The sequence below is a fragment of the Podarcis melisellensis genome, assembly GCF_964234715.1.
Source record: "Podarcis melisellensis genome assembly, chromosome: 14".
NCBI lineage: Eukaryota > Metazoa > Chordata > Lepidosauria > Squamata > Lacertidae > Podarcis > Podarcis melisellensis.
This window is the reverse complement of record NC_138546.1, coordinates 42,740,633-42,763,547: the sequence shown is the minus strand read 5'-3', so window position 1 is coordinate 42,763,547 and position 22,915 is coordinate 42,740,633. Positions and strand designations below refer to the sequence as shown.

Sequence of the window (22,915 nt, the reverse complement as noted above, 5' to 3'; positions counted from 1 at the left end):
CATGGGGGGTGCTTAACAAATTAGCATAGGAGAGGACAGCTAACACCATACAAGCTATGATCAAAGTTTAAAACCCTCGTGGCAAGCTGGGACACCAGCCTGAAAAAACCCAACGTGTGATATTCTTTCTTTTTATGTTTTACAAATGTAATTCCTGTGTTGATTTTGCCTCTGTCTTCTCCCAAAAGGAGAGCAATGCCCAACCTGCCAATAACATAATAAATGACGTAAGAAGGGAGCTGCAGCCCAAGATAGGAAGAGAGATGGTAAGGGAACACCTGGCTTCTATAAATTAAATCAAATCTCCAGAGTCTGATGAGCTTCACCCAAGGGTACTAAAGGAGATAGCGAATATAAGCTCAGCGCCTCTGCCTATGATCTTGGAGAAATCTTAGAAACCAGAGGAGGTCCCTACAGACTGGAGGTGGGCAAATGTTGTCCCCATCTTCAAAAAGGGAGGGAAATAAGACCCAGGAAACTACCAACCAGTGAACTTGACATTGATAGGGACAAATATAAGCTTCTGCATTTAGGCAGGAAGAATATAAGATGGGGGACAGCTGGCTTACTAGTAGTACAGTGGTACCTCCAGTTGCGGATATAGTACAGTGGTGCCCCGCAAGACGAATGCCTCACAAGACGGAAAACCCGCTAGACGAAAGGGTTTTCCGTTTTGGAGGCACTTCGCAAAACGAATTTCCCTATGGGCTTGCTTCGCAAGACGAAAATGTCTTGCGAGTTCCTGCGGGTTTTTTTCCCTTTCCCCCCCTTTTCCTAAGCCGCTAAGCCGCTTATCAGCTGATCCGCTGATAAGCCGCTTAACAGCTGATCGCTAAAAGCCGCTAAACCGCTAATAGCGCTAAGCCGCTAAGCTGTCAATGGGCTTGCTTCGCAAGACGAAAAAACCGCTATACGAAGAGCCTCACGAAATGGATTAATTTCGTCTTGTGAGGCACCACTGTAATTATAATAATAATTTATTATTTATACCCTGCCCATCTGGCTGGGCGGCTTCCAAAAATATATTAAAATACTGTAATACATCAAACATTAAAAGCTTCCCTAAACAGGGCTGCCTTCAGATGTCTTCTAAAAGTCTGGTAGTTGTTATTTTCTTTGACATCTGGTGGGAGGGCGTTCCACAGGGATGGGATCCGTTCCGGTCAGATCCCAAGGTTTCCGCAACCGGAGAGACTGCTTCTGCACATGCGCGCGTGGCAGAAACCCAGAAATATACTTCCGGGTTTGCCATTTACGTATCCTGAAATTTACGTAACCGAAGGGATACGAAAGTGGAGGTACGACTGTACATGTGAAAAGGAGGGTTTTAGTGATCACAAGCTTAACATGAGTCAACAGTGTGATAAAGCAGCAAAAAAAGCTAATGCTATTCTAGGCTGCATCAACAGAAGTCTTGTATCCAGATCAAGGGAAGTAATAGTACTACTCTATTCTGCCTTGGTCAGGCCACACCTGAAATACTGTGTCCAGTTCTGGGCAGCACAATTTAAGAAGGACGTTGACAAGCCGGAATGTGTGCAGAGGGCAACCAAGATGATCAAAAATGTTGCGGGATGCAGTTTGGCCTACCTGTAAGTGGAAAGGATCTAGTAACTTTTTATTGGGTTTTATAAACAAAGACCATAGGAATAATAAATAAACACTGAAATCTCACATCAGTTGTACATAACAAAAATAGCATAATGAATTTTCAGCAATATCTACAACATCTGGTGCATAATTAGTGGTCAATGTATAGGTTCTTGGTTTGTCATTTGATTTAAACAAAAACAAAGGGGAAACAGGATAGAACAGAATTAACGGGTAATATTCAAAATTGCATAGCTAAACGCCCAGTTGCATAGCTAAATGCCCTTGTGATTGTGCTTAGATTAAGTATGAGCAATAGTCACTTTTCCTCTTATGTGACTAAGGAAACAATATACAGGAAACTCCCATTTTGCACACGTTCAAAGAATGCACAACCATGCATGCGGACATCGCCTCAACCAGAAGTGGCTGGGAAAGGGGGCAGGGCGAGGCGTAAGAGGGTGGAATGGGTTTATATGCGTGTGGGTCAGGAACTCAACTCCTGTGCAAAACGGTCATTGCTTGTAAAGTGCTGGTGTATTGATGAACATGGAAGTGGGGTTCAAATATAATAATTTATGTTTAAATGTAATTTGGATCAACCAGACTGAGCCAAATGTGGGAGGCAGGGGGTTGTTCATTTTCTGGAGTACTGGCATATGTTATGCAATTAAATCACACAGGGGTAAAGCCATCTTTCTTGATCTGTTCACGTGTCAACCACACTTTATTTGTTAATCTCTCCAGGAGGGCTGTTTCCCAAACTGTTTTGTGTCAGTTGTCGATCGTTGTGCCAGAAAGGCATTTCCAGTACAGTATCTGGTTATGCTGGGTCTCGTCATTTGTAATAAATGGCTTATTAACTCTTTATTATGGGAATCCAGATTGTTGTCTAGAAATATATTTAATAAAGCTTATTCTGGTTAGACTTTCCCGTTGTTGTTGTTCTTGTTATTTTATTAATTTCTTTTGGATTCCAGAATCCAAAACTATTGGATTCCAGAAAGGCTGTCCAGGTGGTCTTAGGTGATTCCAAGCTGAACATAAGCCTGAAGTACCATTTTAGACAGCATTCTGGCCACAAGAGGCAGCCTCAGAGCCTCCCAGAACAACACAAAGTAACACAATATATAATTTAAAAAATGCAAAACAATTACAAGAATGACTCGCTCATTCTTTGCTTTGAGAGCATCCCTGTGACCTCTGTGCTCAGATTTCCCTTTCTGCCAAGCAAAGCTGGTTTTCATTTTCAAAAACTGGCAAAAACATTTCACCACGCACAAAACTCTGTAACACTAAAACAGTAGTTAAGCATAAGTAAGTACTTTAGCATTAATGGAAAATAAGGTTAAAAATATGTTAAGATATTTTTATGACAAAAAATAGAGAAAGATGGAAAGGATTTGCTGAAACAATTAATAGAAGTGGAATACAAAAAGGGAGGTGAGAGGAGGTCGATGAAACAAGGGAATGAAAGATAGAGTAATGAAATGGTATGATGTATGGTTTTTTAAAATGTTGTTGTTTTGCTTTGTTTTAATTTAGTGTGTATAGGTTATGTTTTGTACTGTTTATATTGTATTGTATTGTCTTTGTTTTTCTCTCTTTTTTTCTTTCTTCTTGTCTTTTTTCTTCTCTTTTTTTCTTGTAAGTTTTAAAAGTAATAAATATTATTTAAAAAAAGCAACAACACTAAAACAGTAGCAATTTAATGCCATCAGCCCCCAAACGCCACCCGAAATCAAGGGTGATGTGGTTACATAAACACATCAGAGACATACCAAGGCTTAAAACGAAGGCCGATATATTTTCCCCGTTTTTAGAACACCAAGTTCATCCTGATTAGGAGGCCAACAGCTGTTGGCCTCATTCCGCAAAAGGCTGCCGGCTGAATGGCTGAGCCCTCGAAATATACCCATCCTCGTCGCTGCATCTTGCCCGCAAGAATTTCAGAACCGATTCACAGATGGCCCCCTCCCACAGGGAGATGAAGATGCACAACTCACTTCCCAAATCTGAAGGACCACCTGCTCCCGCAGGAACCTACCCGAATCTTAAGTTGGGTATTAGGGGATGTGATCTAGGTCGGCTCAGAGGTTTGGACTAGGAGCGTTCGCTACCAGGGAGATGGCTTTCCTTGTGGCAATGTCCACTTGTGGAAATTCCCTTTCCACAGCAAGCCTCCTGGCGCCCGCTTTATGAGCATTTAGGACCTGGATTTTAAAAAACCAGTTACCCACAGACAATGCTATTTTTCTAGAAAAAAAGAGGTGCCGGAACTCACCATGAACGCCTCCCTTTTCATCTCATAATGGCAATGGCACCTACCTGAGAGGTGCTGGAACGGAGTTCCGGGGAGTTCCGGCTGGAAAAAAGCCCTGCCCACAAATTCAGTGGTACTAAGATTACGCTGCTAGTGGGGGGGTTTGGTGACCATTTCTTATTTGCAGGTGGGAGATGAGCACCAAGGGTTTCACTCCTGAATGGCTGTTATATTCTGGGAGGGCCCATTCAGAGTTGGAGAACCAGTGGCCCTCCAGATTCCCATCAGCCCCAGGGTCAAGTCTGAGGGGAGTCTTAGTCCAGCTGCGTCTGAACAACCATGGCCTAGGCAGACTTTTGGGGTGGATCCAGTAGGGCAGCAGTTAAGGTTGTAATTAATTTACTTTTTATTATTTATTTATTTATTTATTTATTTATATACCCCCGATTGGACTCAAGACAACTTATAAGAACCGGGGGAAACAATCATTAATAAACAATTAAATACTGATAAAAGTAAAATTATATACAGTGGTGCCTCGCAAGACGAAATTAATTCGTTCCGCAAGTTTTTTCTCCTTGCGAGTTTTTCATCTTGTGAAGCACGGTTTCCCATAGGAATGCATTGAAAATCAATCAATGCGTTCCTATGGAAACCGCCTTCAGACCAGGTCCGGGGACAGTCTGTCCCCCGACCTCTTCTGAAGGCTGGGGGGGGGACAAGGGCTTTTCTTCCCACCCCCAGCATTTTAAAAAACCCATAAGCAAGCCCATAGGGAAATTCGTCTTGCGAAGCAACTCGCAAACGGAAAACCCTTTCGTCTTGCGGGTTTTCCGTCTTGCGAGGCATTCGTCTTGCGGGGCACCACTGTACATATATAAAGTCTATGAAAACCAAGAATCCCAATAAAAACAGAACAGCACCAGCCAGTGTTAGTAACTCAGATATACAATCTAATTGCCAAATGGCACCTTAAACCTGGGTTATGGTAGCCACAACAGAATGTCTAAGTGCCTTTTTTTCAACAATAATGTTGTTGTTGTTGTTGTTGTTGTTGTTGTTGTTGTTGTGTTTTCATTTCTATACCACTTTATATTTTAAAGAACAGATCTCAAAGCGGTTTATAACACACTGAAACATCAAATGAAACCATCCAGAATAAATCAAGCTTCAAGGAAAATATTTCAGATCCTTCTCGAAAGGACATTTTGCTTTCCCCAGTCGCCAGCCTGGCATCCAGAGATCTCCACGTGGTCGCAGTTGAACCCGCGCCATCACAAAGTGCACCTGGCTATCTTCTATCACTGAAAACCTCAGTCAGCATGGCCAACCGTCAGGGGTGATGGGAGCTGCAGTCCAGGAACCACGGGTTAGGTAAAGGTAAAGGGACCCCTGACCATTAGGTCCAGTCGTGACCGACTCTCATCTCACTTTATTGGCCGAGGGAGCCAGCGTACAGCTTCCGGGTCATGTGGCCAGCAGGACTAAGCCACTTATGGCAAACCAGAGCAGTGCACGGAAACGCTGTTTACCTTCCCGCTGGAGCGGTACCTATTTATCTACTTGCACTTTGACGTGCTTTTGAACTGCTAGATGGGCAGGAGCTGGGACTGAACAACAGGAGCTCACCCCGTCGCGGGGATTCGAACCGCCGACCTTCTGATCGGTAAGTCCTAGGCTCTGTAGTTTATCCCACAGCGCCACCCGTGTCCCTAACCATGGGTTAGCCACCCATAGAAAATGAATGTGGGAAGCAGCTCCTCATCAGAGAACCATCCTCCCTGGCTTCTCCGAGAACTTAGCAAGGCAGCTTATGCAAGAGACATGCCCGACAGAGTCCCAGTCAAGCTGTAGGCAGCCCGTCACGTTGCTGCATGTTGAGTCAAACTCCCAGGAGAGGTTTGCTGGAGAATGCCCACGCCAGGTCCCGAGAGTTTCGCGCAGCCAGCCTGAATTTCCGAGACACAGCCCTCATTCAGCAGTGACCTCATTTCCTTGCTCTAGATGGGTACGGCTGCATTGCCCCAGCCTGCATTCCAGTGGAAATTGTTTGCGTGCGGATTCGGAGAAATGCTACGCTTCTCTACAGCCGGAGGCGGGGGACGGACACAGACAGACACACGCAGCAAGCAAGGGCATCCTTTGTTGGCGAAATCATGCTCAGAACGAAGGCAGTGAAGACTTGACAAGTCACACTGCGCTCCTGCTTAAAGCACGGCAAATATGAAATAACTAAAATGCTAAAGGCAGCTTTTTGAGTCATATTTATTTCACAGGGAGTTGGGGGGGGTGTTGCAGGGGGTGGGGCTATGCTAGCAAGGAAGAAAAAGGCTAAGCAAAGTCCCTTTTTGTAGGGATCTGAGGCAGACAAGAAAAATATTATACAGCAAGTGGGTCTGCAACAAAATGCCATGAGTCTGTGCAGGGTGCCAGCCAGCCAATGAATACTACCTTTCTCAGGATATTCCCAGTTCATTCCTGTTTTCTCTCCCCACCCCAAATCTCTGTCTGTATTCCAGCTTACTGAGCATGCTCTGTTCTTACCAGGCAATAATAATAATAATAATAAATTATTTTTTATATCCCGCCCTCCCCAGCCGAAGCCGGGCTCAGAGCGGCTAACAACAGTAAAATAATACAGCATTCTAAAAACAATTCATTATAAAATCAGTCCAAATCAAATTGATGGCAACCATTGGGCTAGAGTTCTGTGAAGAATTATCAAAGGAGGGGGTCAGGCTGTGCCTTGGCCAAAGGCCTGGTGGAACAGCTCTGTCTTGCAGGCCCTGCAGAAAGATGTCAAGTCCTGCAGGGCCCTAGTCTCTTGTGACAGAGCGTTCCACCAGATTGGAGCCACAGCCCCAATATCCAACCACCCCTGTGTTATACCATACTCTCCCCAATGCTGAGGTGAAAAAACAGGGCACACATCTTCTGGTGCACAAGTCACATGACCCACATGAGATCACAGCCCCAAAAGGTGTGTTTTCTTCAGGGCACTCAAAAATGCGCATTTTGGGTCACCACCTGAGATTGCAGCCCTGAAAATTGCACTTTTACGGTGTGAGATGGCATGAGGTCATGGCGCCCAAAATGGCCGCCGTGCTCTCACACAAAAAACCCTGGAATGTCCTGGTTTTATCAGGACAGCTGAGGGGTATGTTGTACTGCTGCAAATGTTGGGCTCCCCTGTGCTTGCTTACACCTTCCTCATTTTGGCTACACAGAGGTTCACACTCAAATAATGAGGCCAATATTAATTGAACTCATAGGAGGGGTAGTCAATGTGGTCCCCTCAAGATGTTATTGGACAACAACCCCTATCAGCCCCAGCTATGGCTGGGGATGATGGGACTTGTAGTCGAAGTATATTTGGATGGCATTATGTTGGCCACCTCTAGTATATCACATATTCTCCATTAGCCCCCCCCCCCCCATTATGGATGCTTAATTTTTTTCCCCTTCAGCCCTCACTTCTGCCTCCTCCTAAACAGCCAGATATTAATAAAATAAGAATATATTTCTGTAGGTGCCACTGCAATCTCTGAGTTGTGAGAGATTCCAGGGATTCCAGGCACTTACCCAGGGCTCGTGTTTTCTTTGGAAATGAGGCACAGTGGAAACTGTGCTATCATTATGATATATGGTTTATTTACACACATATACAACCTGAGCCAGCGATGGAAGGGCTGCCAGCGTTACACTCCAAAGCGTCTTGCTTCTCCCATAGCTCTGACTCTGCTCAGCTTGCTGCATTTAAGACATCCACTTTTCTCTCCAGCTTGCTGATGCTTACAGCCTGCAACTATTTTTCCTCCAGCTCACATCATCCCCAACTGCAATCCCAAGACTCAACTGCTTTGTCTCTAACTATCTCTCCCTTGAAGGAGGGGCTCAGACCCATCTACTGGCACAGAGTATTTGCTCTGTTAATCGCCCATTACCTTTCTTTTGTTCTCCGTAATGGCTCTTCTCCCAGGCAATTTCCTGAACGGGAAACTGGTTTCACCTGTATTTTAACACTTTGCTAAATCCAGCACCTGGCAGCCCATTTTAATACTCCAACCACTGATTAAACTCCATCACCCACTAGACCCAGGAATTTTGGGGGAGGATCTAGCACCCAGGAGTTTTATCCTTTTTCCTTCAGCCTTCACTTCTGTCTTCTCCTAACAGTCACAGATTAATAAAATAAGAATACACTTCGCCAAGGCCCCCCTAGTGAATACCTTCCCCCTAAAACTACCAAGAACACAGAATACAGCAATTGCTTTGAAATAAGGACTTTACCTTTGGCAAAGCATGTCTTACATCAATAGGATATAGCAATAGCTACAAGGATGGGCAATATTTATCCTGCTTCCTAAGCAGTGTACAGACTGTTACTTCTATGGAGCAATGGGACTGAGTTCTTCTTTAGCTGTTACCATGCCAAAGGCATAACCCTCACTACACAAAACACAAGAGGAGGAAGGACAGAGCCTCACTACAGTGGCTGAATGTTCCTTGGGCTTTCCTATTTACAACTGCTGCTCTTAGCCACTTTCATAAACAGTGATGAAATAACCTGAACCAGATGGGCAAGCAACTTCTGATCTAATCAATTTAACTCCTAATGATTTCTATTGATTTCTTAGTCCTTGGACAGCAGTGCATTCCTGCAAGGTGTTGCTAGGTTCATTTTTCTAATGCACCCCACAATAACTTCAATGTCCATCCTTCTGGGTGTTTTTAAAAAACCAAATTGCTCTAGGAACTAGAAATTATATGGAGACGGCAGAAGAGGGCCTCAATCATGGGTATAATGGCGACAACCACAATGCTCACACAAAAATGTGAATGTCTCTTGCTGCTGTACTCAGGTCACCTCTGAGAGCTCGTTTTGGTTTTCCTCAGGTACGTCTTGGAAGTGCAACAGAAACCTGCCAAACTGGTTCGACCAAAGAACTTGGTGGGATCTTAAAAAATGAGTGCATATGAAGGATAGCTGGACGGAGTTGGCAGCAGCTGGTCTAGGGAAGGTTGGAGCAAGGAGCTCATGACTGGGACCTTCCAAAGTTGACTGGGTTGTGTGTGCAGAGGGAGGCTGCAGCAGCGATGCATCACAGATGGTTCCCCACCTCAACTTTGCATGCAGAAGGCGCCAGGTTCAATCCTTGGGATCCCCAGTTAAGGCTGGGAATGTCCCCAGTCTGCAACCCTGGAAAGCCTCTGCCAATCCATGCAGACAACACTGAGCTGCACAGACCAATGGCCTGACGCGGTATAAGGCAGGTCCTCGTGCTCCAGTGGATGATGAAAGCAGCCCAGCACCAGACTCCTGGCACTCCCTCAGCCCAAAGTGGCAGAGGAAAAGGGTGGAGGAGGCAGCTACAGTGGCCATCGCCATCTTCATTGTCCCAAATGCCTCTGGGCCCCACCTCCAACACTGTGTGCATCCAAGGCAGAGCTAAGAGATATTAGGAGTAATTAAGAGTAATTAAGTAATTAAGCTTCTGACACATGGCCTGGTGCTTCTCATCACAATGGAGGGCCATGAAAAATTCTAAAATTCATGGACCTTTGACCTAATGCAGCAGGACTTGTTATATGCCAGGGTGGATTTGATTTAAATCACGATTTAAATCACTAGTCGGTAAGACTTGATTTAAATCACTAGTCAGTAAGACTTGCTTTAAATCACTAGTCACTAGTTAGTAAGCCTTGATTTAAATCATTTTTTTACAGAAAGACTCCTTAATATTTACAACCGGACGGAGGTTTCATTTTTGGAATAATAAATGTTCAGAGTAGTTTTTACAGTTATAGCAAACATTACTGATTTGGTTATACTATTAGAAGTACATAGACAGATAATTACGAAATTATTGTGAGGTTTAATAAGTTAACTGTTTATATTTGGACAACTTTTCCGCTGTACGTTATTGGAAAGAGAAAAATAATTATTTACTTAATAACAATTTAAACAATTTCTTTAACTAAAGCAATAACATTATAGCATATGTATCCATGTTTGTTAACTGATGTGGTTAAATGGTATATTAAAAAAAAACTTAGACTGAGTTTTAGCACACATGAAAAACTTAAAACAAATCCTTATTTCCTGATGAATAGCCTTTGGACAATAATAGAAAATAGAAAACTATCTTTAGAAAGATTTTTCCTCCAAAAGCATTTTAGTTGAAAAATCTGATTTGAATCAAAAAAACTGATATAAATCAAAATTATCTGATTTAAATAAATAAATCTGATTTGTGTGTGTGTGTGTGTGTGTGTGTGTGTGTATATATATATATATATATATTTAAATCATTTATTTTTATTCACCCTGTTATATGCAATGTTATAAACTCAGATATATAAGCCAGGTTCCAAATGGCACCTTCAATCTAGGTTACAGCCGCCACAACCGGCTGTAATGAAATGGCTATTCGCCAGGTGAGCGAGCTAGATGACCTTTGGGGTCTCATCCAATGCTACAATTCTACGATTCTACAATTCTCAGCTACACTGCTTGACTTGTTGCCTTCTCCTACAACCATTCACTTGTCCCTGGATGCAAGAAGGAGGAACACACACAGGGGAAACTGAAGTGATATTTCTGATGGACTAATGCAAAGGTTTTTAAACTGTGGTCACCAATCCAGTGCCCAGGTAGTTGCAACTGGACCCACGCCAGAAGCAAAACACACCTGGCGCCTGGGGAACTTCGAACACTGGTCATATGTTCTCAAAAAGCAATCACTATAGTCTTCCATGGACGGATCCCAAGCTATTCATCCACCGCACACACGTGCTAGCAGCAACGATAAACATTTGGGAGGAAGTGGCCACATTCAAGAAGAATCTGGGGTCATTTAAGACAAGACATTTCTGTGGTCTCTGAACATACTCCGTCCTTGCTGGATTATTAAAATTTAAAAAAAAAAAAAAAGACAAGACATTGATCAGAATTGATGCAGGCAAACGTCATAGCCGGTACATACTCAGGTTAGGAACACAGGAAGCTGCCTTGTAGCATCGGCCGATCCAATTCAGTATCATCTGTGTTAAAGCTCATCTGCCCAGAATTTGGGAGAGAAGTTTTTCCGAGCCTTATCTGGAGACCAAGCGCAAGGAACTTCTTCAGGCACAGCATGTGGCTCTAGTACAGTACTCTACAATAGTCCTTCCACAAACCTAGATCTCCAAATATTCTAGGGGGTTTACCAGCAATTTGCCAGCCAGCCAAGCAAAACAATCAAATTTTCCAAGACAATACCCACCAGACTGGCATCCAAGAATCAAATCAACCTGGGAAATTGGGACCTACTGTCGTTTTAGCACTGGGGGTAGAGGCATTGCCCACCTACAGAGAGCAATTAAGTCCCACCTCCAAGCCTCTGTTACTTTGCCTTGCCACCATCAAAAGCAGCTTCTGGACACAGATCCAGAGACAAAGCTACATTCAGTCGAGAGCCAAGTGGACAAGATGTTTGGAAACATACAGTCCTTTGGGAGAGCTGCAGCCACCCTGCATAGCTTTCCCTCCAAACTTCAAGGTCACGCAATGCCCCGGTTTCTCATATCCCAGCATATGTCACAGGGGAAAAAGAAAGCACTCTGGCAAGCAGCAGGGTGGGGGAAGAGCAAAACACCAAAAATAATTAGCAGGCCCAAGTGTAGCAAAAGACAGCACAGCAAAAGGAAAGAAAAGGAGGGGAGGTGGAGGGAAATCAGACATTCTGTCCTCACTGGCAGAGATAGATGTGTAATAGTGCAAAGCAAACAATGCCGGGCCTGTTAGAGCAGAGAACGGCAGGCCTCCCAGACGGTCTCATCCACGCAATCCCACCCAGGGCAGGGGGAAGAATTTCCAGAATCATGCCATAAAGAGCTTCGTCAGCTGGCAGCCCCAGGAACCTGGCAAATCTAACCTGCAGATGACCCAAAGGAGAGGCAAATCGAAAGGGAAAGGGGGCAGAGGGTAGCAGAGGCTCCCCAAGCACCAGCTGAAGTGAGAGCATAACTGCACTCCCTGAAATAAAAGTTGTCTAACTCACCAGACACAGGCTTACAAAACTTCCACCTGGGAATCATTAACATACAGAAGCCTGCATGTGTCTGCTGCAAAACACGCCTCACTCGTCTCCCGTGACCTTCCCTGTTGGGCTCTACTGAATCAGAAACGGCAGAAGCTTCCTCGTCAGTTCAGTTCTTCAACTCAGCAGCAACAAAACCAGGATTGTGTATGGAGAAATGGCAAGCCACCACGGCTTCCAAATCTGACACTCAACCTCTCCCTGCCCAACACAGCCGTATGATGCAATTTTAGCAACTGGGACGTGTGTCTCTGGACAGCAGACATCACTCTTAAACCTGGAGGGGAGTTGAGCATTGACAGGAAGCATCAAGGCTTTAATTCCAGAGTTAAAATAAACTTTTTAGCAATAGATCAAGCATCCGAAAAGGCCACCAGATCCAAATATTTTTAGAAGTGTTCCTTGCTACCTTGCAGAAGCACTCGAGTCCAGACATCATCAGCTCATCTCCAAAAACTGAACTCATTCTTGTAGCCTGTTCATCCTCATAATGCCCTAGCTTTGTAAGAGTGAAAAGGGTTAGGATCCAGCCTTACGCTTTGATTGTTATTTACAATATTTCTGACTCACCCCTTATCATTCATGACCCCAGGACAACCACAAACAAACATTCCATGTCACAAAAGCAACGGAGCGGATAACATATCATAATCAGAACACACCAAACATTAAGAATCTTTAAGACTGCAGCATAGCTCCTAACTTCTATCACAAGGCTGGCTGAATTAGCATCCTCCAAAAGCTTGAGTAGATAGATCCACCTTAAGTTGGTGCCAAAAGAAAAAGAATCAGCAACAACCGTACCACTGAAAAGAATGCACCCTGTAAACATGGTGCCAACACAGAGAAGGCCTTTGAGAATTGTGCCTGAATTGACTGGCTCACCAATTGAGTGACATCAAGCAAGTAGTCTCTCAACTATAATTCTCTCATCAGCAAAACAGGTTTTTTGTTTATTTATTTTAACTATTCTACTACACCAGGTAGTGCAAACAATGTTCCCAAACCCCCAAGGGATAATTTCTGAAACGTCCTGCTGCAATTTAATCAGCTTTCACACTCACTCTGGCAGTAATCAGCACAATAACCTTATTTATTAAATTGCATTTCGGTCCCATGTTTCCTCCCAAGAGGTCAGGGCAATGTATGTAGCCGTTCCCACTCTAGCCCCATGTGCATTTTACCATCACAACAACCCTGTGAGGTGGGTTAGGATACGACCAGCCTACAGAGTGGGCTTCACAAATGACTGAAATGAAGTGGGTGGGACCTGGGTCTCCCCCGTCACTACACCACGCAGGCCTTCTTCAGAATAAGGCTAAGGAAGCCACAGGTCTCCACGTGTCGCTAGACAACAACTCTCATTATTCTTGATTGTCAACAACATCCAGAGTGCCACACACTATTTCCCTCAGCCTGGCTTTAGAGAGGAAAACCTGCTATAGCAGCAGTTGGGATCCCATTGGCAAGGGGGAATTATCCTGTGCTGTAGGAATTAAGACTGGGCAACGCTGCCCCTCAGCCTAGAGACCCACACCAAGGCTGTGGAGGAATGGCCCCTTCAGACTCTGGCTGCCATCAGGGAGATACACCAAGTCCCTCTGTTACCAGGCTCAGTCCCCGACAGGATGCTGCCACAGCCCTAGTCATGCAGATGCAACTTCAGCGACCGTACTTGGTGGTGCCATCAAGGCAGGACTTTAGGGCAGAATGAGCAAATGGGATCCACCTGTTATAATTATTAACTACACACCCTTCCCAATTAGTTGAGATTCCTGCATGGCGAGGGGGTTGGACTAGATGACCCTAGGGACCCCTTTCCGACTCTACAATTCCATCATTCCTAAGGTCTCAGGGCTGGTTAGCAAGGGGAAATCACAATATGTAAAGGCGTTTTAAAGCGGCTTGCAGTCAGGAGAAGCAACGCAGCAGCGATTCTGGGCGGCTTGTCACAGTTTCAGCGACCATCTAAAGCAGCCCCCGTTTCCCCCTCCGGCCCCCAAGGCCAGCCCAGGGTCTCAAACGCCGGTTTGGCCCCGGCCCGCGCCTCCCTCGCGACCCCCGTCAGGCGTGGCGCCCCTTACCCTTTCCTCGAGGGGCTGCCCTGGCCCAAAAGGTTCCAGACGACGGCATAAGCCAAGGCGCCAGCGAAGCTCCCCGCCTCTATCCCACCAGCGCTCCGATCCAGGAGAGACGAGCCTGGAGGGAAACCGTTTGCGCTGATCAGAACGAGAGCGAAGGCAGGAGCCGCCGGGTCGCGCTCTCTCCCCAGGCCGACCCTCGGCACGTAGAAGGCGCGGGGAAAGGGCTGCTGCTCCCCCGGCTCCTGAGCCCCAGGCGGGCAGCAGCAGGACAGGGAGCCCCCCGCCCGCCTGCCCGAGGCGCGTCCCAGCCGAGGAGCCTCTTTCCCCGCTCCCGGGTCCCAGCCACGCATCCCTCCCGCGTTCCCACGTGCAGTCTGACACGGGGATGATGTAACCCGCATACCTGCCCGGCGGCCCCTCGCGATCCCCCCTCCGCGGAGCCGTCATTCCCGGCAGCTCGCGATCGCCCGGCACAGGCCACGCCCACTCGCCAGCCTATTGGCGGCAGCAGCGGCGGCGGCCGCGGGGCCCTCCCTCCCCGAGTGCGCGCGCTATCCCAACCTCGCGCTCTCATTGGCTTGCTCGCTGACCTTCCACGCGAAGTCCCTCCCCCCGGGTTTGGGCGGGGTGCGCAGCGGCGGCGGTGTCGCTTCTTAAAGGGGACGCGTCCTGTGCTGGACGGGGCGGAGATCTTTCCGGTGACAAGGGAATGTGGGGTTGGTGGCGTGTCGTCGGTTTGCGCTCCAGATGAGACACTCTGGTAGCAGCATCTTTATGCAGTTCGGTGGGATCCACTCCTGTGTGAGTGTGCAAAAGATTGCAGCCCTGCAGCCTGAGCCTTTTGAGGTTTACTCGGAAGTAAGTCCGATCGCAGTGGGACTTGCTTCCTAGCAAAGGAAGCATGCATAGGAGTATTGATTGCCCTGCTGCCGCAATCCGGCTCGTGCACGTTTACTAAATGGCCCGGAAAAACGTGGGCTCCCTCCGCCAGTAAAGCGAGATGAGCACCGCAACCCCAGAGTGGTTCACGACTGGACTTAACTGTCACGGGTCCTTTACCTTTACCTTTACGTACTTTAGATAAAGGTAAAGGGACCCCTGACCATTAGGTCCAGTCGTGGCTGACTCTGGGGTTGCGGCGCTCATCTCACTTTATTGGCCAAGGGAGCTGGCATACAGCTTCCAGGCCATGTGGTCAGCATGACTAAGCCGCTTCTGGTGAACCAGAGCAGCGCACGGAAACGCCCTTTACCTTCCCGCCGGAGTGGTACCTATTTATCCACTTGCACTTTGAGGTGCTTTTGAACTGCTAGGTTGGCAGGAGCAAGGACCGAGCAATGGGCGCTCACCCCATCGCGGGGATTCGAACCACCGACCTTCTGATTGGCAAGTCCTAGGCTCTGGTTTAACCCACAGCGCCAGTTAAATGGGGGTTATTCCCCATTGAAAAACAATGAAGAATCACGTGACACCATAAAGACTGACATGAACCTTTGGGGACTAAAGTCCACTGCAACAGAAAAGCAATCCTCATATGAATATATTTATAGTATATACATGCACATGGGTGTAAAAGAAAACAGTGTGCAAGTTAGATGTTAAAGGGTGCTGATATGCAAAAAGGACAGTTTCTCATCACATCCACACGGCTGACCCCAAGAATCCTGGGAGCTGTAGTTTGGTAAGGGTGCTGGGAATTACAGCTCCGAGAAGGGTTTCACTATAGTTCCCATGGTTGTTTGTGGGGGAGCCATGTGCTTTCCATGTGGTGTGGTGGTGACCATTCAGTGGCCTCCCTCAACTGTCCAACCTGGCAGCTGCCATTTCATCTGCAGAGAAGGTTCTGCTGAGGAACCAGCTACATGTGGCTCCTCCCATCCTTGAACTGTTTCTGTTCCAATGTGCACTGAACTGCAGATCCTGCACTGAGCAAGGGAGCTGATGACCTCAGAGACCGCCTTCCATGATTCCACTGACGCCTACAACCACGTCACAACATGCCCCATTTATTAATTCAAAGTAGGTCAGAGTTGAGTGAGTTGACTACACACCTAGATAGCTCAGTCACAGAGCATGAGACTCTTAATCTCAGTGTTGGGCTGAAGATTCCCACATTACAGGAAGTTAGACTAGATGACTCTTGTGGTCCCTTCCAGCTCTGAGTGATGCCCATTCTGCAGCTTGCATTAAATAAGGTCAAGGCAATCTCCTCGCTGCCTCCAAGCATTGCCATGAGTTCCTTGGATAATCATTCCTACCTTCTAGTATGTGCTGATACCAACCAGGCTCCGTACTCCCACAAAGCCAGCGCGGTGGAGAGACTTTCTTGTTCCTTCAGCCTGTCATTATGTTATTTTTTTCCATTCATTAAAACAAACAAAGCACCCAGCCTTGTTGCTCTGGGCATCTGCCACGAAAATGAACTTTCGCAATCCGGCACTGCTAAGCCCACTCTGGCACAAACTGGGAAAACACACACAGAGGCACTAAAACAACATCGGCTCAATCAAAGGCACCCAGGAGGAGACCGGAGATCCTGGAAGCTTTTCCCTTCACTCTCTCCTGCGTTTACGAAGATATCTGCTGGACGGTGAAGCAGCCGCAGGGCAGCACCACCCCATGAACTGGTTGTAAGTTAGAAGACAGGCAGATGGGGGTTGTCTGAGAGCAGATTGTTGTTGGTGGGGCAGTGCCCCATTAGCCCTAATGGACTAGCCTCCACTCCCGGGTACTATAGTTTACCCCTCACAGAGGCACAATTCTCGGCACCCTTAAACTGCAGTTCCCATAATTCATGATTGTGTGCTTTAAATTCTATCCCCTCTCTGGGAACTATAACATGGAGGTGGATGGGAACAAAACTAGAATTGGTTGGGTCTGCCAGAATTTGGCTCTGGCGCCACCTGCTGTTGGTCTCCTTGCATTCCGTCCTACCAGTCTCAACAGCCGCCACTGTAAGATTGTTCTCTTGCAGTGAGGGCTTCCCACCTAAGGGAAAGATATTTAGAATCCATTTCAGCCAAGTGTGGTGGAGATTCTTGGGGTATAAATTCATTCTCTCATTAATTCCCCCGATTTATTTATGTTTGCTTATTAGTTTCGTTTTACAATTTTTTAAAAAATGAAATACTTCTTTTTTGGTAATTGTTTTTATTTTTTATTTTCTGGTATGCACAAAGCAATAGCAACAACAATTAAGAGAAAAGATCAAAGCAAGAAAGGAAAGGAAGGATGTGAGGAGAGAGGACGGAGTGGTAGCATTCAAAGAACTTAATTCGTTCTGGAGGTCTGTTCTTAACCTGAAACTGTTCTTAACCTGAAGCACCACTTTAGCTAATGGGGCCTCCTGCTGCCACTGCACCACTGCTCCACGATTTCTGTTCTCATCCTGAAGCAAAGTTCTTAACCCGAGGTACTATTTCTGAGTTGGCGGAGTCTGTATGCTGAAGCGTATGTAACCTGAAGCGTATGTAACCCGAGGTACCACGGTAGTTCTAGACAATTGTCCCTCAAAATCATATTATCCAATGTTGTTTCACCATAGGAATCCATGAGAAGAGGGTGGCTGGCAGTCATATTCCTTAACTTTGATGTATTCAATAAATGGATGCCAAACTTCAGAAAAGTTGTCCCTTTTTCAGATTGCATAGGGTTTGGGTGTGTTGCTAAATTTTCCATTAAAGCATTGGTCCAGACCTAGAGAGATCAATAGTCTTGCTAATCTCCAGCCACAGGCTTCCAGTAGTTGGCAAAATAAAACATTTATTGAGTATACTTTTGATTAAATATCTTTTTATTTTGTTCTTTAATATTGTCAATGGACTAGCTCAATAAAGTAGATGCTACTCTAAAAAATAATTAAGTTTGAAATGTCCAGGAGTATTAAAATGGTATTTATTGGCAACGAAAAGAACAGCATGTAGATACCAAGCTGTCCCCCAAATCAATAAAAATCAATAAACAAAGCAAACTGAGGTTTTGCCCCTCCCAAAAAGGCCTCCCCCTCCCCCAAATCCTGTCTACGCCCATGCCCAAGGCTATCACTGTATCAAACGGCAGTAAATTCTGGACATCAAAGCCACCTTGTGAGCTTTTCCTAACCCTTTTGGTCTTCTCTGCAGGTGAGACTATTCTCTAATGAGAACTTGCAGGAACTTAACCAGGCCTCACTAACTGTCATTAGGTTTGCCGGGGCACAAGTATCCCGGACCTTGAGTTTTCAGGGCCCAATCCTGATGTCACGGACGCAGAGGAATGGTGAGAGGAACTGGCTCAGAGCTCAGGGATTGATGGTGGGACAACCATGAGGGGTCAGAAGGAGAAGACTAGGAAGAGGAGGTGCTGGAAGCTGAGGAGTTAACAGGGTTTAGTGAGAAGGGAGAGTCTGTAGCAGGGAGTTTAGTGTACCTCATTCTTCTGGCACAGCTGAGATCATTGTTTCTGTTACAGGGCCAGCCTGCAGCATTGCCGGAAACTCTAAAGCAGACACCTGCCTCATTAACAGATCCCCAGGGAAGTTCCTCCAGCTCCCCATGGCCCATCCAGCCTCCTCCTGCACAACAAATGATGCTCTAACAAGCCTCAGGACGCAGGGCCAGCTCCAATTGCTGCCAGTACTTCTGATAGGAATCTGCCTTCTCCTTCACGTTTCCCTCGTTTAATGTAACCCAAAGCAACAAAAGGGTAGACTCTACCATTTGCTAATCTCCCAGGAAAAGTAAAGTGATTTAAGAGAAATTGGGGAGTGCATATGAGGATGTGAAGGGCATCCGGAATAAAATCACACAAAACATAATGGGACTTGCAAATTATAATATTGATGGCATCTCGTATAACACAAGGAGGTTGTCAGGTTAACAATGAATCAGTTAGGAATAATATAGGCTCTACTGACCCAAAAGGTGTGTTACTTGAATGTTTAAAGTGTATTATAAACATTTTTTAATGGCTGTTAACTTTTTAATTGCTGCAAAAATGTCAAAATATTATTATTGGGAGGGGGAATATAAGATAGGATGTTGCACATATGTGGGTATTTGCTTGTTAATAATATGCTGGTTATAAATTGCTACATCAAATCTGGAACTTTTACGTTGAAAACAACAGGGTACCAGGAAAATACATTGTGTGAAAATACAATGGAATATATGAGGGCTCTGTATCCTTTCTCTCACAAAAGGCAGCTGAACAATGGGAAAGAAATTTGAGCAGAGCACTGAGGGTTAAAGCTGTGGTTTAAAACAAAGTTTGAGTACAGAAAGGAGTTGGGAAAGGCTGTTGTGTTACCTTTTTCATGTTAGCATCTATGTTGTACCCATCTCTGTTTTTTCTCCCTTTAAAAAATAAAATAACCCTCCCTTCCCGATCAATTCAAATCTCCCCCACTGTTTTCCATTCAAGGGCCCTTCCCTTCCATGTCATGGCCGCTGCTCTTCTATAACCTGCCATCTCTCTTCCTCCAACTGTGCCTTCACTGAAATCCAGCGTTGTGATTGATGGTGAGGTGCTACAGATCCTTTAGTGGAGACTGCGCTCTTGACTTCATGCAAATCCAGGATTATAACGTGGCATTGTATATCTTTCATTATGGCTTGTGTGGTGGCAGCCTTACTTTATATATATAAAGGAAGACGTATTGACAACTGAGCTTGTTGTTGTTTAGTCGTTTAGTCGTGTCCGACTCTTCGTGACCCCATGGACCAGAGCACGCCAGACAACTGAGCTAGTTCTAGTCAAATAAGCTACTGTGGAAAACTGATATATAGGAAGCAAAGTCTAAAATGATGGAGAAGACTGCAAATCTGGTAACTGCTTGCCTCGTTCTGCTAATATTGGTGGCACCTGACAAATAATATCACAGAACCTTTGACTGCATGAAGTCCTGGCCACAAAGCTATCCAGAACTTACAGGAGAGATTCAGGATAAGCACTTAAAGCCAGAGATTGAATACTTTATTCCTTCTGAATGTCCCAAGTCTCTTACGTGCCAGACTGCATATGCACACTGCCCTTATGGGACCAGATGGAAGGTTTTCACATTGACAGAACCACATGTGCCACCCTGGTGCATTTGCAAAGGGGGACAAGCACATTGTGAAAGGCTGATACACAAATCAGACCAGATTTCCACAGACCAGGACTGAAGAGCTGCTGAGGCAAAAGCGAATATCCAGAACTTAGCTGCTCACCACCCCCCCCCCCCTCAGTAATATCTTCTAGTTAGTCAAATGAGAAGACAGGTCTAAGGAACCAACCAATTATAGTGGTACCTCGGGTTACAGACACTTCAGGGTTGTGCACCGTGGTACCTCGGGTTACAGACATTACAGACAATTATAGTGGTACCTCGGGTTACAGACATTTCGGGTTGTGCACCGTGCCGAACCTGGAAGTACCAGAACGGGATACTTCTGTGTTTTGGCACTCATGCATGCACAGAAGCACTAAATCGCACTTTGCGCATGTGCAGAAGTGCCAAATTGCAACCCACGCATGCACAATGCGGCGCTGTGGGTTGCGAACGTGTCTCCTGCATGGATCATGTTCGCAACCCGAGATTCCACTATAGTTACTTCATCCCAGCCTCTCTAGGTGTGACCATAAACCTGCACAGGACCTGGGGGAACCTGGCCTGTTAGGTTTAGGTTTACACACCGCATCTTAAAGGCTAGAGAGTTCTGGAGAACACAAAACCTTGCTTACTTTTTAATAATAATAATATCCTGGCTGGCCAGAAGTGGGAAAAGGTATCCCCAATAAGCACCACATGAACACAATTTTTTCTTATCCCTATTCTGATCTAATTCCACAGCAGAGAAATCATCCTGAATGAGCTCATAGTATAAAATAATATTACAGTAAAAAAAGCAAAGGTAAAGGACCCCTGGATGGTTAAGTCTAGTCAAATCTGACAATGGGGTGCAATGCTCATCTCTGCTGCATTTGTCTGCAGACAGCTTTTCCAGGTCATGTGGCCAGCAGGACTAGACAACTTCTAGTGCAACAGGACAGGCACAGTGATGGAAGCCACAGCACACAGAAAGTTTACCTTCCTGCTACAGCGGTAGATCTATTTATCTACTTGTGCTGGTATGCTTTCCAACTGCTAAATTGGCAGGAGCTGGGACAGAGCAAAGGAAGCTCACCCCGTCGCAGATTCGAACTGGCGACAGCACCACCCACATTCAAGTGTCCTGCCTTAATACAACCCCTCAGAGGCTTAGGACTGTCACCTATTCAAGTGTTGCAACTGACTAAAACAGGCACATAAAGGGAGGTGGGCTATGGATCTGTCAACTTGACAAGCTTCTCAGACCAGTCAAATATGACTTGACATGACTTATGCCTTTGCAGGAGCAGTGCAGATTGTTCCTCCTGTCATCAGTTTGGCTAAACAGGAGCGGTTTGATTCATAAACAAACCATCAGTCTTCCGCACAACTTGCCATTCAGGTAGGTCGCAAAAGGACAGTTCTTTGGAGTCATTTTGTTTTGTTTTCTCTAGGGGGAAAAGTTCTGTCAAGGTCACCTAACCAGTGCTTTTAACTTTGGAGTCTGATTTGATTATTCTGCATATGTTGACGCATCAGTAATTTGCCAGTTATAAGAAAAAAGTTCAGTTCTGAATCTAGGCCATCAGTTTCTGAATCCAAGCCTCCTTTTGCAGGAAAATATTTACTAGGAATTCTGGAGAAAGCTCCCCCTCTAGTGGATGATTTAGTAAGTGCACTCAGTGAAATACAAAAATTCCCAACAGTGACAATGTAGCGTCTAGACCCACTGCTTCCAGCTTAACTGTAAAATGGGGTAAATTTGATGCACTTTTAGGATTAAGGAAATTGGGGGTGGGGGGAGACTATATAAAATCTGCACCCACTAGCAGTACTAGAGGCTTTGCATTCAAAGCGGCAGGAATTTCAGAGAAGGGCTGTAGCTCAGTGGTTCAAGTTCAAACTGCAGAAAACACTCCCTTTCTGAAATCCTGGGCTTCCTAGGTTCTAACACATGGGTAGGCAAACTAAGGCCCGGGGGCTGGATCTGGGAATCAAGTGTTTTTTTACATGAGTAGAATGTGTGCTTTTATTTAAAATGCATCTCTGGGTTATTTGTGGGGCATAGTGATTAGTGTGTTTTCTTCTTCCCAAAATATAGTCTGGCCCCCCACAAGGTCTGAGGGACAGTGGACCAGCCCCCTGCTGAGTTTGCTGATCGTTCTTAACAGGATGGGCATTTGGGCCTCCTTTATTATAGGTAACTAGAGACAGCAAGCTTATTGAAAAAGTTCCCAGAGGCCAGTTCTTGAAGACGCTTATTTGTATGGAAAAAATAGCTCCCAAATTCAGTGCAAAAGCACTTGGTCCTAACATGGATCATGTGTTGAATGTGAAAACAATTGTATTATGAGTGGCAAAGGGATTGTATTAAAATTAGCACCATAACTTTATTCTCTCCTAGTAGTTTTAAAGGTGCAGTTCAATAAACTGTTCACTAGCTTCACAGACTTATTTTGCTACCATGTGCATCCGCTGCTAGGCTGAGCAGACTAAAGAAAGCCCTGCTGTGCCTCTGGTCTCTTTGGGGCTTCCTCCACTGTCGCTGAACTCCTTTTCAGTCTCCTGGGTCTCCTCACCATTTCCCAGCTTGAATTTATTTCCCAGCACCAGACATATACACAACCACACAAGAGTTGATCCATGTGTTTAGTGGGGAGATGTCTGTACAGGGGCACAATAATTTGCTATCACTCCAGCCCAACTGAAATACTAAAAAAATATATACATTCAATTTGTATGTTCAATGAATTTCTTACTCAAATTTTATTGGCTTCCAGACCATTTTGACAAGCCTTTTGTGTGAAGTAGTATATAAATATCATTAACTGTGTTAAGGAAATACTAA

General features: G+C 45.5%; 1 protein-coding gene across 6 annotated transcripts in view; it reads right to left on the bottom strand.

The window, feature by feature from the left end:
• Nucleotides 1–14,503, bottom strand: part of GRAMD2A (GRAM domain containing 2A) — a gene marked incomplete at its 3' end in the record, with an annotated part of 71,929 nt that extends 57,426 nt beyond the window's left edge. Inside the window, exons 1-2 of one of the 6 annotated variants that reach the window (XM_081888684.1) lie at nucleotides 14,422–14,503; nucleotides 14,019–14,133 (exon numbers count right to left, since the gene is read on the bottom strand). Coding sequence is in view for 3 of the 6 variants with exons in the window: in XM_081888680.1 (XP_081744806.1) it covers nucleotides 14,019–14,368 (350 nt within the window). Of the gene's footprint in view, nucleotides 1–10,839; nucleotides 10,966–11,118; nucleotides 11,676–11,895; nucleotides 12,140–14,018; nucleotides 14,371–14,421 lie in introns of those variants that run through there. The other 5 variants (XM_081888681.1, XM_081888680.1, XM_081888685.1 and 2 more) reach the window with 5 other exon arrangements.
• Between the last annotated feature and the right edge of the window lie 8,412 nt (nucleotides 14,504–22,915).